General features: G+C 44.1%; 1 protein-coding gene across 2 annotated transcripts; it reads right to left on the reverse strand.

Moving 5' to 3' along the window:
• Positions 1 to 8203: 8203 nt before the first annotated feature.
• Tmem214 (transmembrane protein 214) lies at positions 8204 to 16437 on the reverse strand. 2 transcript variants are annotated; one of them, XM_047523290.1, is made up of 17 exons: positions 16242 to 16437; positions 15229 to 15428; positions 14579 to 14729; positions 14187 to 14321; positions 14026 to 14108; positions 13527 to 13632; positions 13341 to 13422; positions 12948 to 13049; positions 12424 to 12565; positions 11970 to 12061; positions 11632 to 11680; positions 11345 to 11458; positions 10985 to 11102; positions 9988 to 10084; positions 9611 to 9779; positions 9321 to 9472; positions 8204 to 9100 (listed from the first exon to the last, which is right to left on the reverse strand). In XM_047523290.1, exons 1-17 carry the CDS (start codon positions 16393 to 16395, stop codon positions 8974 to 8976), a joined length of 2073 nt encoding a protein of 690 aa, XP_047379246.1. In that variant the 5' UTR covers positions 16396 to 16437; the 3' UTR covers positions 8204 to 8973. The 2 variants fall into 2 exon arrangements, with proteins under 2 accessions (XP_047379246.1, XP_047379247.1); XM_047523291.1 differs by lacking the exon at positions 8204 to 9100 and having other exon boundaries at positions 9330 to 9472; positions 9988 to 10109.

A 16437-nucleotide genomic window follows, 5' to 3' on the forward strand; every position in this document is an offset into this window, starting at 1 on the left:
GACCCCGCGACCTCCCCCAGCACTGCCGCTATCGGGTCACACCTTCGCTGATCTTCCTTGGGCCTGCAATGCCAGCCCACAAGCCTTGGCTCACCGAAAGCTATAGGATTATTAGAACACAGAAACCACCCCCAACTCTGTGAAGCTTTGCTTCGTGGTCTGGCGGGGTGAGTGTGTCAGGAGACCTGGCCTCCAACTCCCGCTCAAGGCCAAACTGTCCTACCTTGAGCAAAGGTAAATCCAGGCCCTGGCAAATCCAGGTGGAGCAATAGTTTCAAATTTTAGGTTAACTTCATTCCGCTGCTGAAAACAATTAACCATTTTAAAGTGAGCAATTCAGTGGCATTTAGTGCAATCACAATGCTGTGCAAATATCACCTCTTTCTAGTTTCAAAACTTTTTAACCATCTCTGAATAACATCCCCTACCCTTTAAGTATTCACTCGCCTTCATCACTTCCCCTCATCCCCTGACAACTACTCATCCGCTTCTTGTCTCTATGGATTTGCCTATTCCAGAGATTTCGAATAAAAGAAATAAAATATGTGACCTCTTTTGTCTGACTTATTTCACTTATCTTATTTTGGATTGATCCAAGTTGTAGCACTTAGCACTTCATTCCTTTTTATAGCGGAATAACATTACATGATTATGGTTGTACTACTATTAGTTTATCCATTCACTTATTTGTGGACATTTGAGCTGTCTCCACCTTTTGATTTTTATGAGAAATTGTGCTATAAATATTTGTATACAAGTTTCTGTGTGGACATATGTTATAATTTCTCTTGGATATATACATAGGAATAGAATTACTGGTCATATGATAGTTACATATGGCTTTTGAGTAACTGCAAAACTGTTATCCACAATAGCTACACCATTTCAAATTCCCACTAGAAATGTATGAAGATTCAAATTTCTCCACATCCTTGCCAACACATATTTTCCATTAAAAAAATTAGCTATGGTCAATATTTTTAATAAATTGCACTCAATTATTGATATGTCTTATGTTGTTAAAGGTATTTTGAAGTTACCATTTAGTTATCCATTTTCTGTATTTGTTTCATCATAATTTGTGGAAGTATTCACTTTCTTGTTGAACACTTAATTTGTATCGAAATTTTCTGTACAAATGCTATGTTCTTATATGTAAGTCTTTGCTTATATTTCTGTTTACTTCTCTAGAATATATTCTTGGAATTGCTTGGTCAAATAGTATGAAACTTTTCAGACTTCTGATAGATTGCCAAGTCACTTCCCAGGAACATACCAAATTCTATCATAGCATTCACTGAGTATATTATTACTTGAAAAAAATCATTATTAATACGATGGGCAAAAGTTAAGTGGCATCTTATTTTATGTTTGTACTTCTTGACCAATGAAGTGGGACTTTTTTTCAAGTCCTTGTTCTTTTTCATTTATATTATGAATTATATCTTTTATCTATATTTTTTTGGTATTTGATACTTTTCCTATTGGTTTGTAGGAGTATTTTTAAACATTAAGGATGTATGTTATATATTTGTTACAAGTATTTTTCACTAGTGTGTTATTTTTAAATTTTTTTCCTATGGTGCTTTGAATTATATACACGGTTTAAAATTTTGCTCAGTGACACTCATTTGTTTCATGATGCTTTACCATTGCTTTAAAATTTAGAAAATTCTTTCCAAAGTGAAGATTAAATATTCATTTTTATTTTCTTCTTTTAAATTTTTTTCTATTTAATTATATTTAAAACTCATTTATGTATGTCATGTGAATATAAAAACAAAACTGGGGCTGGGGTTGTAGCTCAGTGGTAGAGTGCTTGCCTAGCACGTGAGAGGTTCGATCCTCATCACCACATAAAATAAGTAAATAAAATAAAGGCATTATCTTCATCTACAAATAAAAGTATTTTTTTTAATACTAATGTCTTGGTCTTACTCCCAGGGATTTTCATTTAATATTTAGAAATCCAGAAATAGGGCTGGGGTTGTCACTCAGTACGCACTTGCCCACCATGTGTGAGGCACTGGGTTTGATTCTCAGCACCACATACAAATAAATAAAATAAAGGTCCATTGACAACTAAAAAAAAATATTTTCCCCAGCACCACAAAAAAAAATATATATAATTTTTTAAAAATCCAGAAATATGGCATTGCCCTTCATTATCTAAAAATGTCTAAGCCTAGTAAATCTAAGTGTTTTTATTTTTGTTAATTAGGTATGCTTTTTAAAATCATTTAAGTATTTTGTATGTTTTTGTGAATTAATCTTTACCTCATTTATTCTCTATCACTAGAATGTGGAAAATATTTTTTTATTTCAAATCCAACTAATTTATTACCTTCTGATTAGTTCCAAAAGTTTCCCTTAAAAGAGTAACTAAGAATAAATGCTTCCATCTGCAATTGATGTTCTCTTCTATTTTATATTGCTAATTTATTTTCCCTGCCTTATTGCTTTGGCTAGAACAGCAATCTCAGGACTTCATTATACTCTAAAACTTTACTGATAATCCTAAATATTTTGGTTTATTTGGATTTTATCTACAGACATTTACCATATTGGAAATTATAAGTGAGAACCAGGTTTAGTGACACACACCTATGATTCCAGTGACTTGGGAGGCTAAGGCAGGAGGATTGCAAGTCCCAGACCAGCCTCGGCAACTTTAAAATGCCCTAAGCAATTTAATGAGACCCTGTCTCAAAACAAAAAATTGAAAGGGCTGGGGATATAGCTCAGTAGAAAGTGCCCTTTGGATTCAATCTCCAATACCAAAAAAAAAAGAAAGAATGAAATAAAGAAAAAGAAAAAGCAAGCAAGCAACGTGAGAAAAATATAAATGTTATTTAATCAATTAAATTAATAAATAGCAATAAAATTTCACATTTAATAAACAATGAATATATTTTCCAAAAACAAAAACTGAAAGTGATATTATTTTGTGGAATTATTTTACACTTTTGCAAGCCTTTGACCCATCTGTATTACTATAATACAACTGTATACTTATGTCTTCTTCTATATTAAATCTCATTATTTGTTGCTTTGGTTGAGGTATGTGAAAAAAATGGTTGCATACAGATATGTAGTTGGAAAGGGAAAAGGTTATTTTAATAGGCTTTTTAGGTAATTCTGGATGTTCTTTGTTACCACATCAAAATTTTAATATAAAAATTTACATTTTACATAAAAATTCATTAGTCGATTCTATCCTTTCAATAGTTCTTTTACTTATGTATTATTTATTTTGCAACATTTTGCATTAGTCATTTGGAACATATTGGTTGACTGAGTTATGTAGATGTTGTAAAGGTTTACACATTTCAATATTCAGTATGATAAAAATCACAATTTCGAGGGCAGGGGTTGTATATCCGTGGTATAGTGCTTACCTAGCACATGTGAGGCAGATTTCGATTCTCAGCACTACATAAAAATAAATGAATGAATTAATTAAATAAAGGCATCATGTCCTTCTACAACTAAAAAAATTTTTTAAAAACCCATAATTTTGAATATTGTCACTGATCTCACCCAGAAAGTTTTAAGTATAAGGAAGCTGACAAGGCAATGAGGGAAGGTACAATTTTTCCGACACCACAGTTTTTTCCAAAGTTCAAATTCTATTATTGGCAACAAATAGTGTCAGTTGTCTTCCTAATGAAAGTCTTACTTTTTTCATTTAAGTAAATGTCTGCCAAATACACACTAAATAATCATAGTTTGTCAGTTGTTCTTTCAATTAAAAATGATGTTTCAAGACTTTATATATTGATAAAAGGGCCAATCTTTCAAGAAAATATGACAAGTATAAACATATATGCATGACACAATAGACTCACAAAGCAGATGAAGCAAACATGAACAAAATTAAACAGAAAAATAGACGGGGGTAGAACTTAGTGGCAGAGTGCCTGCTTAGAATGCACAAGGTCCTGGGGTCAATCCCCAGCAACAAAAATAAATATACAGATAAATAATACAAATAGTTTAATAGCAGTTGGAAACGTCAGTATCCCACCTTCGGCAATAAATAGAATATCAAGACAGAAGCTCAATAACAAAAATGAGGATCTAATCAATACTACAAACCCACAAGATCGGACAGAAATCCATAGAACCTATCCAACAGCAACAGAGTATACATTCTACTCAAGTGCATACAGAACATTCTCCTGGATATATCACAGTTAGGCAGCAAAGAAATTGCATTAAATTTCAAAAGACTCAAATTGGAATGAAGCTAGAAAACAATAACAGAAGGTAAACTGGATAATCTATTTTATGTGGGAATTCAACAACACGACTCTTAAGCAATAAACAGGTTAAAGAAAAAACACAAAGGAAACTGGAAAATACATAGAGGTGAATGGAAATAAAAGCAGGTCATACCAAAACATATGGGATGCAGTAAAAGTAGTACTCAGAGGGAAATTTATAGCAGTGCATGTCTACATTTACAAAAGGACAAAATGAGCTCACGGCAATAACTGAATTTTACACTTTTTTCTAGTTTGAACTAGAAAAAGAAAAACAAACTAAACTCAAAGCTAGCAGAAGGAAGAAAACAATAAGATAGAGGGAAGTTAAATAAAACCGAGAAATAAAAAGGATTAAGGGAGAATAAGTACTATGAACAATTCTATGACAAAAATTAGGTAATCTAAATTAAAAAGGACAAATTCTTAGAAACAGATAAATTTACCTAGACTGACTTCAGAAGACAGAAAATCTGAAAAGAAATATAAAAAGAGATTAAATCAGTAATCAAACACCTCCCAGTAGAAAGTAGTTCAGGACCAGAAAGTTTTAATATGAATTCTACCAAATATTTAAAGAATTAATATCAATCCTCTTAAACTCTTCTTAAAAATAGAAGAATTCTTCCTAATTCATTCTGTGAGGCCAGTATCACACTGATAGTAAAACAAGACAAGGCACAAGGAAACTACAGATCAATATTCTTTATGAATATAGTTGCAAAAATCCTCAACAAAATAGTAGCAAATTGAATCCAACATCCTATCAAGAGGACTACACCACTGGGCCTGGTGGCACACACCTGTGATCCCAGCAGCTTGAGAGGCTGAGGCAGGAGGATCACAGGTTCAAAGGCAACTCAGTGACTTCAAATAAATTACAAAATAGGGCTGGGGATATGGCTCAGTGATTGAGTGCCCCTGCATTCAATCTTCCGTACTGGAAAAAAAAAATAAGGACAATACTTAGTGAGGTTTATTGAAGTAAAGCAAGGGTGTTCAAGATAAGAAAATCAATCAGCATAATATGCATTAATAGGATGAAGGGAAAAAAATACATGATCATCTAAGTTGATGAAGAAAGGCATTTAGCAAAATCCATCACCCTTTCATGATAAAAACACACAGAAAACTAGAAATAGAAGGGAACTTCCTTAGTTTTGAAAAACCCACAACTAGCATCGTACTTAGTATGAAAGACTGAAAATTCTCCCTCTAAGATCAGGAAGACAAGGATGCCCATTTTCGCCATCACACTGCAAGTTCTAGTGAGCAACCAGTCAAGAAAACGGGCATTCAAATGAGAAAGAAGTAAAATGACCCCATTTGCAGAATACATGATCCTATACATAGAAAACCCCAAAGAATTTGACAAAAAAAAAAAAATTAAAGTTAAGAAACAAATTTGGCAAAGTAGCAGAGGACGAAAGTATACCCCATCACCATAAATGGTTGTGTATCTATATAAAGGTAAAGAACAATCTGAAAAGAAAACAACTGCATTTACGATAGTATCCAAACTAAAAGTACTTTGGAAGAATTATAAACAGGGAGGTGGCAGAGTTGTATACAGACAAATGCAAAACAAATTAAAAGACCTAAACAAAGACACATTCCAGGTGGATGAAAGAAGAGGCTTAATATTGTTAAAATGACAATACCACCCAAATCAATTTGTAAGTTCAATGCAATCCCTATCAAAATTCCAATGACTTGTTGTGTAAATGGAAGTTACAATCCTCAAATTCATAAGGAATTTCAAGGTCTCCCAGTAGTCAAATAATATTGAAAAAGAACAAAGTTGGAGGACTCACACTTCTAATGTCAAAACTTACTACAAATAAAATGAATACAGTTTACCACTTCATCTAGGACATCCTTAAGTGAAACTGGCTTTTAAAAAAATAATGTGAAATGGTATGGATGAAGAATACAATGACTGTTAGTTCACTTTGGTGCCAATGCCTTGATTCATACTTGTTTTTACACACAACAGAGCTCACAAAGGTGAATACCTTCTTATGAAAATAATTCTGAATTCTTAGAATCCCCAAAAGGGTCTTAATACTCTTTGAACACCAGTAGGCTAGAATGTTGACACATGTTTAATGATAGTGACAGCAGCCTTGTGGGGAGTCCTCCATGTTTAGCAGAATCAGACTTGGCTGAGCCATGGGATACAGAGGTCTGACTCCCAGCAACTGGCAGTCACGGGAGACTGTTTCAGACAGCCGGGGAGTAGGTGGCCTTGTACAGAGGTGGCTCAACCCTGAGGAAATGTTAATTCTCTAAGCAAATGGCTTCCCTAACTCCATTCCATCCTGTTCCTCGCAGAGGAAGCCCCTGCCAGTCTTGGTCCCTTTACCTGTGGGACTATAAATAAAGGTGAAGGTGGGGTCCTCCATCTTGTTGAAGGCCAGATCTGGTATCACAACCCCTTCCATTTGAAAAGAGTATTGGCTCTTGTGTTTATTGATTAGATAAGTCTATTGGTATTTAACTGATCGCCGGCACTTTGGATGGTAACCATTAATCAGTGTAAGTGAATCAATTATCAACACATGCAGGTACCACAATGGTATGGATGTTGGTGGGGAGACTGTGTGGCGGGGGCGCGGGGAAGAAGGTAGGTGGGATCCTCCATTTTTGCTCATTTTTATGTATTAAAAAAATTAAATCCATTAAAAATTAGTAATCGGTGTGTGCTAACATACTAAACAATTATGCTAACACTCATCTAATGACACGTTGGAAGTAAATACTTTTACTAAGAGGCAGAATATTCAAGATTCCATATTCACCCATACCCTGGAAGCTCCCTCTAGATTCCTTTATACTTTCTAAATCAGAAAGTGACCGGTATAAAAGGAATACCATAGGGAAAAGCAAGTCCCTTAATGCCCTCAAGCACCTTTGGGAACAGAATCATGAAGCTTATGTAGTAGGAGGATGGATCACTTTAAGCATCTACTTAAATCTCAGCTCCTTTAGGAGTTATTAGAGTTATTAAAATGCTCAGAAGTCATCCAACTGCAGAAACATCTGTGTATTTGACAATGGGGCATTTGGGCATAGGAAGGAAGGCATGCTCATTGCTGTAGGAAACAATCCACTCTGGGGTGGGGACAGAATCTTAAAAATGGACATGTATCACCACAGGTGTGAGCCCAGCAATATTATGTCTGTAGTAAGTTAAGTGACCTATCAGGCTGTCCTACTCAGAAACTGAAGCTGTGGACCACACACACACACACACACACAAAAGGAACATGGAAACTGTTTTAAGACTTAAAAAAAAAAAAATGGGATAGTTTAGAAATGAGGTGTATTATTTTTAGGTCCATATAAATGTTGGCAATCACTAGACAACCATACTCAAAACTGCCCTACTGCCTACTAAGGTGTCAGCATCCTTTGGAGAGGCTGTGGGGACTCAAACAATCTAAATCCAAACTGATGAAAAAAATGTTGCACCCAAGGACTAGTTTCAGAAATTACACGAATCCAACTAGGGAAAACTAGTACATACATTAGAAATCAGCACAGCACTTGTGACATTCTGAAGTACTAAATTCAAAGAACTCAGGCCAGGAGCCTTAGACTGATCATCACAGTATGGATTGTCATCTTACTTGTCTTGTGCTGTTGCTGACCCAGCCTCCCAGTCCAACTTACCTTGAATACAACTAGTTATAAGCACTTACTGTTCTCGGGGAATTTGTATGTGCCTAATTTTAGAAATGCCCAAGGTTCTGGGGCCCTTGAACAATCCAGTCCAGCAAGCCTACACTTGCTTGTCCCTTTACTGGGTAGAGTCTCCCTGCCAGAAGCTCAAATATAATCAATGGCTACAATCCCCAGGAGGGCAGGGGACCACTATTTTGTTGTCCTGTCCTACAACTATGAGAATTCCTGTATAAGAATGCAGAGAGGAAAGCTAGAAATTGAACCTGTGTCCTTTATTCCAGCTGGTAGGCACACCCAGAAGCCATATGTGGGCTGATCTCAATGGGCTGATGATGGAAGGTTCTTGGGGCCCAAGGCACACAACTACCTGGGCTCCGCTTTCCAGGTGGAGAGTAGAGTGGGAAGTGGAGAACTTTGAGGCAGAGCCCCCAGCACTGAAGGAGTATGGACAGTTGATGTAGGACTGATGGGAGTGGGTGGTGATGGACTTCAAAGGGCCTTCTGGGTGTTCTGAGGTCAGATACTTTTCCACTGGGCCCCCAGATAGACTTGATAGCACATGCAAGTTGCAGGCAGAGGTGAAGCTGCTGTTGCTCACTGTGCTGCTTGACCAGTCTGGAAGCCCCTTTTCTTTTTCTGCTGTGACTAATGTTTTGACTGATAATGGAAAGAGGAGGCTGGTAAACTTGCTGACAGTCTCATCTTTTTGGAGATGAATTTGGGGCTTTAGAAGTGAGATGGAGGAGCAGGAGGCAAGAGAGTAGTATAGGTGACTAGACCAAGGATGAAGGCCCGTTGCATAGCTCCCAGGAAGCTCTGTGGGTCCTCCTGTGGACTTGTGAGCAGATTGGAAGATCTCTGGCCCAGTCCCTACTAAAGATGGAAGAACTGGGTCAGAAGCAACTGGCTACTTTGCCTAGGAGATGGAACTCAGGCACCAAATTAAAACAGAGCCACCCTCCACCCTCCAGAGTCTCAGATGGCCTGCCCATGATAGAACCAATGGTTGGGAAGGTGGGGCCTATTGCTGGGATATCATGGCAAGTCCCCAGTCCAAGAAAGCCACGGTGATGTCCTGTAGGCAGAGCCAGATCCAGTGGGCAGCCTCGTTGAGCTGTGTCTTCAGGCAGTTCCAGGTCAACTCACCTCTGGGAGAAAAGCAGAACATTTTAGGGGTAGGGGTTTGTATACATGCAGCTGTGTCAACTCACAGGGCTAGAGATGAGACCCACATCCTTCATTCCAGAGTGGCCTGGGTGAGTAAGGGGCAGGGCAGCATGATACTGAATAATGAAATGAAGCCGTGTCCCTGGGGACAGAAATTAGGACCATTGGGAGGGCCCCCAGTGCCCTGGGTGAAGGTCTTACCTGCACACCTCATGGCAGTGCTCCTGGGCCCGGGCCAGGGCCTCAAGCAGCAGATGCCAAAGAGGCAGCAGCACACTCTGGTAGAGAAGCAGGAACAGCTCCGTCACATAATGGAATAGCTGGTGCAGGGTGTCTGGAAGCTGGATCTGTAGCTAGGCAATGGGGAATGGTAGGGGTCAGGGCACCCAGGGCAATGCATCCTGGTCCTAAGGATTCTGTCCACATGGGGCCACCCCTTCCCAAGATCTCTTGGGAAGACCAGCCCTTTTCTGACTCTGTTTCTGGCTTACCCTCTGAGAGAGGCTGGTGAAGCTGTCACTGAACCAGGCAAGGTGGGAGGAACAGTGGGCAGAAAGGAAGTTGACTGTGGCATTGGTGTGGGCCCAGGCCTGCTGCAAACTGGGTTGTACCATGGTGAGCAGGTGGGAGCCACAGGCTGGCAATGTCTCCTCTAGCCAGCTGTGGAGAAGACAGAGATGAGAGGATTCTTAGCTTCTGCGGGCCAGTTCAACTCCTCAAAAATGGTTGGGGAAAGGGAGGTCTTGAGAAAGGAAAACCATAAGCACTTCCCATTGACTGTGGATGCCCACATACCCACCTGCACCACCCTGAACCCCAAGCCTTCAAGATCTCACACCCTCCTTTATCCTCCCTGGGAGCAGCTCACCTGTAGCCTTGCAGGCTGTAGGAGTAAAGTGTGGCGAATACTTGCTGGCCAGCAGGCGATAAACCAGATGACTGAAGCAACCTGCCAGTGAGGGAGGCTGAGGAGAGGAGGCCCCTGGTGAGCTGGGAGTTGAGAGGGGCAGGAACTTGGAAGATGGACACTAAAGGTCCCTGGGCAGGCACAGAGGGGTGAAGCAGTGGGGCAGAACTTCACGTGCTCACAGGTTGCAAAGCTGGCTTTAGTCTGTCTAGAGCAGGCTTGGAGGGAGGAGAGGGCTCAATCTTCTACTGGGTCAGGTGAAAAGGAGGAATAGGGTGGAATCCTGAACTTGGGTGTCAGGAAGTCTTAGGTCTAAGTACCGGCCCTTCTATTTATTAGCTGTGATTTTATTTATTTGCTTGCTATTTGTTTATTTATTTATTTATTTTTGGCAGTACTCTGGATTGAACCCAGGGGTGCTCTACCACTGGACTATATCCCCACCCCTTATTTTTCATGTTGAGACAGGGTCTTGCCAAATTGCTGAGGCTGGCCTTAAACTTGAGATCCTCTTGCTTCAGTCTCCCAAGTCACTGGGATTACAGGCAGGTGTCATCATGCCCAGCTTGCCCATTTTAATTTTTTTAGACAGGGTCTGGTTAAGTTGCCTGGGCTAGACTCGAACTTGCAATTCCCCTTGCCTTAGCCTTACAAGTAACTGAGTACAGGTGTGCAGTACCACTGTGTGCTAGATATGATCTTAAGGTAATAGCTAAATCTTTCTGAGTCTCAATTTCCTCAGGAATTAAAAGAAAGTTAATAGTCAAATAATGTCATGAATATGCAAAGTACCTAGTACACTCTGAAGTGGTAATGTCACATTTGTGGACAGAAAATTGTCTCAAAAATGTTCATTTGGTGGCAGTGAGAATATATCAGGACAAATGTAGGTACTGGGGTGCCACACCTAGCTCTGTGCCCACCATACTCTCTTCCTTGGTTGTCAATCACCACTTACCCTGAAAAGAGTTGTGTGACCGGATGTCATGACACAGGAAACCTATGGCAAAGACCAGCAGCAATAGCAATAGCCGGGTCCAGGGTGGCCGAGGGCCCCTTGTCTGTTGCAACAAGCCCTGGTGGGAGATGGGGAAGAAACAGTGGTCAGAGGGAGAGTCTGACTCCTAGGCAGATCCTAAGCCTAGGCCTTCTAGGAGGAGGGTCAAGGGAGGAGTGAAGTGGGCAAGATGGGGGGCAGGGATGGAGTGGGCAAGATGTGGGCAAGAAGTGGGCAAGATCAGGGGTGTGATCCAGGTCCAACCCGGGGAGTGCTGAGATACAGGACCATTGGTTGGTTGGAGAGGCTGAGTGCTAGCACCTTGCAGGCCATATCACAGGTGACAACATGCTGGTTGTTACTGCTGTTCTTCTTTAACAGCTCCTGGTTGGTAAGCTTGAAGGACTGAATGGTTTCTTGCAGAGGTTTCTGTACCTTTAAGATAAAAGCTGGACTGAGAACATGAGATCTAGCCCATGAGAGAATCCTGAGGCTCCACCCTGTTTCACTTTCCTGCCAAGCACATATGGAAAGGAAGACCGAGGCTGAGGGGTGTGAACTCAGAACCCAGTTGAGGCCCAGCCTGCTACATCCTCCTAGCTCCCTACCTTCTTGGGAATTCGCTCCCAGGACTTGAGCAAGTGCTCCAACAGCAGGCTGTGGAAAAAGCACACCCTTGAATTTAGGTGACCGTTCAGCCCTCCCACCTTCCTGTAACCCCACATGGCCCTGGCTCCTTCAGGATGAAAGACCTTCCGCCCTCTAACCACAGAGAAGCAGCTCCCTAGAGGCCACTCCAGCAATATTTCACTGAAGCTGGGTGGTATGAGCTTATAGAACAGAGACCAATGTTCCCCCTTCTTCTAGGACAAGGACAGGCCAGCCACAGGCAGGGAAGCATGAACTGGGAGGCTTTTCTGTGGATCAGAGCCCTACCCACACCTGCCTGGACTGTGACAGATGTTTGGTGTACAGCTGCCTCCAGATGCTGGTGCTGAGGGAGTCCACTGTCAGGCAATGAGTCAGGCTGCCCAGGAGCTGCAGAGAGGACACAAGGGAGAAGCTGCTGGGGGTTGGGGATGATGGAGAAGGAGAGTACCCAGAGGCACCTGGGCAACACATGTGCCCCAAGAGTGCAGAAATAGGATCAAGATTCCTGTAAGCTCTAAGAGGCTATCAGGGGGAGGTAGGGCTCCTGAGTTAGAGACTGTCCTCTACATGGGACAGGACACCAAAGATGCCCCAGGCCTGGATATGCTGCCCTTTAACAGCTGTGCTCCTAAAGGCAGAATGTGATGGAGAGGAGATGAGTGAACTAAGGAAATGCTGGGAAATGGGCTCCAAGAAGACAGGACCCTTGTCAGCAGATAGGGCTCCTGCAGCTGCCACCAGTTGCTCACCTCTTTCTTCATCCCTGGTGGACAGTTAGGGGTGGCTCTGGACAGGAAGGAAGGGAAGTAGGTGTGTAGGGTAGATTCCGGCTTTGCTCCAAACGCCAGCACCTTCAGTCGGGGGTAGAGCTGACACAGCTGTTCCTGCAGGCTGCACAGGGGCGGGAGGAGGTCCAGGCACAGCTGTGAAAGGAGCTGTGCCACTGAGCATTTTGCCTGCCTCAGAGCCCATGCCCTGGTTGAGGGGGTTCACTAAAGATCCTGCAATGGCTCTGAATTTTTTAAATCAGGGACTTCTTGGAAAATCTGTTGAAAGACACAGACCCTCTCCTTATGAAAATGTCCACATGCTAATCACACTCAGGATTATATAATTTTGGGGGTTCATTGATTCCTTGAAATCCACCCTTGAACTTCTAGGCTGTGAACCTCAGATCTTGGGCAGCTGGGGGAGAAGGGATGGGAACATAATGTCTGGGCCTGATCTTAAACTAGTATCCCTTTACAGCAGGGCTGAGCCAGGGCAGACCTACCTGGGTGACAGGGAGTTGTTGGGCATATAGGCAAAGTCCAAAAGTGGGAAGAAGTCCTTGGGGCCAATCATGCCAAAGCCCTTGGTGAGGTTGGGATGCATCCTGGATGGCAGTGGGGAGGAAGAGATGGGCTTGCTGGACTACCACTCAGGCCAGCTGTTTTGGCCCTGACCTAGTTAAGGCAACATATAGGAAAAAGGGCATAAACACTACTCCTCCCCCAGCCCTTAATGTTTCCCTCCCTTTCCTTCCTCACCATCACATTTGGAGGTGGGAGGAGCTGTCCTGAATTTCCTTGCATCTATGGAGACCAGGATCACAGCATCCCATTTTGCCGAAACAGCCTCCTGTGGACACCCTGGGCCTTCCCCTTGCTGTCCCCCCATTACTCACAGGAGCAGCCGATCCAGGTATGCAATGGCAAAGGGAGACAGAGACTTGATGCCCAGCACAGGCAGCATGATCCCCAGCCACACTGCAGAGACAAAGGTCAGGGAGGCTTCAGACCAGTCCACAGGGCACACCAAGGGGAGTGTCTGGGCTCTAAGATCTTTCCCTTCTTCCCCATTTCCTTGTTACCTTTCAGTCCCTCGGTGAGGTTGGTAAAACCTGCTTGTCCCAGGGCCCACATGATGGTCAGGCATTTTGCAGGCCGGTTCTGGTGGGACCTCAGCAGTTCCAGGAACTGAGAAGGGATGGGGGGGTGGTTGGGACAGGGGAGATCATCAGGGTACCACGGAATTAAGATGGGAAGAGAGACGTAAACTGGGAGAGGAGCCAGCTAAGTAACAGTGGAGCACTGTAGTTTTATGGTGCACTGATTCACAGCATGGGCTTCACCCACACTTTGACACTTTCTGGTTGACTGGACCTAGGAAAACTGCAGAACCCTCTGTGCCAAATCTTCCCACTGACAGGAAGGGGACAGTAGTGCATCCTCATGCATATCAGAAAGCACTAGCACATCATTCCTGGTGTTATAGGGTCTCCCACCATCCCCCTACTCAGTCCAACAATTAGATTCTGAACAGCCTCTCCAGTTCTGACCCTGGTGTCCCCAACGTCATCCAAAGCTTACCTTGCCCAGATTCGTGGTGGCAATCTTGGGCTTGTCTTGCAGAATGGCCTGGATACAGATGCGGTAACCATGTAATGACTCCCCTGGAGAGACACACGTTTTAAACTGTTACTCTATGTAGTATCCCAAACCTGAAATCTCCTCTTCTCAGCCCCTCTTACCTGGTGTCTTATCGAGCTCTTGCAACATGGTGAACAGACAATGGTCAAAAAAGAGGTCCAAAGACCCTGCTGCCTTTGCCAGGAGCCCTCGGATGATCCCACGCAGCTCTCGGCTCACCAGGCTGTAGGGATAATCTGGGGCCCGTTGGCCGCTATGTGAGTGTTGGGACCAAATGCCCTGCCAGTCTGAGAATGCTGGTGCTCTCCCTTAAGAACAGTGAGTGGGAGCAGAGGTCCCTGCAATGAGGTTGGTGTTCCTCCCTCTCCCAAGGAAACCCACACATTTGCATAGCTAAGTGTGAATCAGGATGGTGGGGCACTAAGCTCTGTTATGAACAAATAGCCCTTTTAGAATTTTCTTTGTCTGAGCTGAGAGAGTTGGGAAGACTAACCATGAGTATGCTGGCTGAGTGTGGGTTCACTCTGAGGAGCCTGGAGGTTGTAGTTGAGGTAGCTGGCCAGGTCCTTCAACCACACGGAGGGGTTCCCAACGAACACGCTCTGGCTCTTGTCCAGTTCTCTCTGTAGAGCTGCCACATCCAGCTGCCAAAGATAAACACCTCCATGGTGAGTTGTGAGGAGTGGAAGAAAAGAAGGGCGGGGGCTGGGAATGGATGAATGAGGTGGTGGTAGGAAGAACTAAGGGTTTGTTTTTAGCATAAGTATGTGGAATGCCATAATTATGTTACAAGCACAAAAATGCATGGACCAAAACAGCGGAGGCTGCCGATCTCATGGCCCTATGCTCTTAGGCCATAAAGGGAAAAAACAAGGGCAAGATAGAAAGTCTAAGATTATTGCTTCCAAGGGAGAGGGAACCAGAATCAGCTTCTCTATCCCCTCCCTGGTATTCCCTATAAATTTCCTATTTCCCTTCCATTCTTGAGCGCAAACATTCCATCTCCTTGGGTTTTTCAACTTTTCCTGAACTCCTCCTAACCAACAGTATCCCAAATCCCACAGGTTCCTCAACTGCCTGTCCCCATCTTCTCTGCTCTTCAAGCCCCTGATCTTTCCACACCTCATGTCTAGGGACACTCACAGCTCTCATTGCCTCCTCTAGGCTGCGGAAGCGGCCCTGCTTCTGGTTTTGGTTGGTGACAGTTGCCACCTTCTTCGGCTGCTTCTTGTTGGCAGGTTTCTTAGGATCCACAGCAGGGGGTGGAACCTGTTCCTTATTCTGCCGCTTCATGATTTTCTCAAAGCCCCGCTCATAAAGGGTGCTTGTGGTCTGGATTGGAGCTAGGGTGAAGACAGGCAGAGAAAGGGGGCCACACTTAAGTCCCTAGGACCTTGCAGGAACGGTGGTCCCGTGTACCACACCAGCACCTAATTCATCTGCAAGGAGGAGGCCGCCTCAACCCCTTCTTGCTGGTTGCTTAGGAGCAGGGCAGGGAGCCCTCCTGGTGGCTGCTTTTGGTCATCACAGCGCCAGTCTAGGGCTTTTGCACAGGGACCGGCCAGTTCTTCATTAGACAAATTAAGAGTGTACGGGGGGTAGAGGCGCGGATACTGAGGATAGGCTTCTTTGGTGCGTGGCTAGTAGTCTGGGAGCTCAGGCTTTTTCCTTCCTTGTTCTGAGAGGAAAGTCTACAATCAACAAGTGGCAAGTATTCTCCATTCCTCGGGTGCACTCCTGGTGGGTGTTGAGTGTGTGGCGCATCATTTCTCTCACGGGTGGGTCTCCCGACCGTCCCTCCCAGACCTGCGGGTTACTTAAAGGGTGGGGCAGTGTAGGATTCAGGATGCCTCCGCGGGGCCCTCAGACACCTGCCCGAGGGGACAGCGAGGGCCGGACAATGCGGAGAGTTGTGTGCAGTGACCTGAGGGGCTGAAGACTGAATCCCAGTTCCCTTGGACACGGGATCCTGGGCCAGCTGTCGACTTCGCTGGGCCCCAATTTACCCAGCTGTGCGATGAAGACAGACACCTCCCCTTGTGCGGTCTGCCAGGGTGGCCTAGGGGTGAGCCCGCCGGAGTTTGGTGCCCGGGCTCCCGGAGCTGCTCCCGCGCCCCTGTCCGGTAGGCCCGGGGCGGCGGCGGGCGAGTACTCACGGGTCAGGTCGTATTTCCACACTCCGTTCGCCTCTCCGAGCGCCCGGCGGTCCCCGCCGCCGCCTCGACCGCCGCCACCGCCGCCGCCGGCCCCAGGCCGCCGGCCCTTCTTCACCACCTCCCAGCGCCCCCCGCCTGCAGCCCTGGCCGCCATGGCTCCGGCCCTCCGCCCGGCCACCTCCCGGCTTTCCGGTCG

Source organism: Sciurus carolinensis, chromosome 13 (genome assembly GCF_902686445.1).
Source record: "Sciurus carolinensis chromosome 13, mSciCar1.2, whole genome shotgun sequence".
NCBI classification, from domain to species: domain Eukaryota; kingdom Metazoa; phylum Chordata; class Mammalia; order Rodentia; family Sciuridae; genus Sciurus; species Sciurus carolinensis.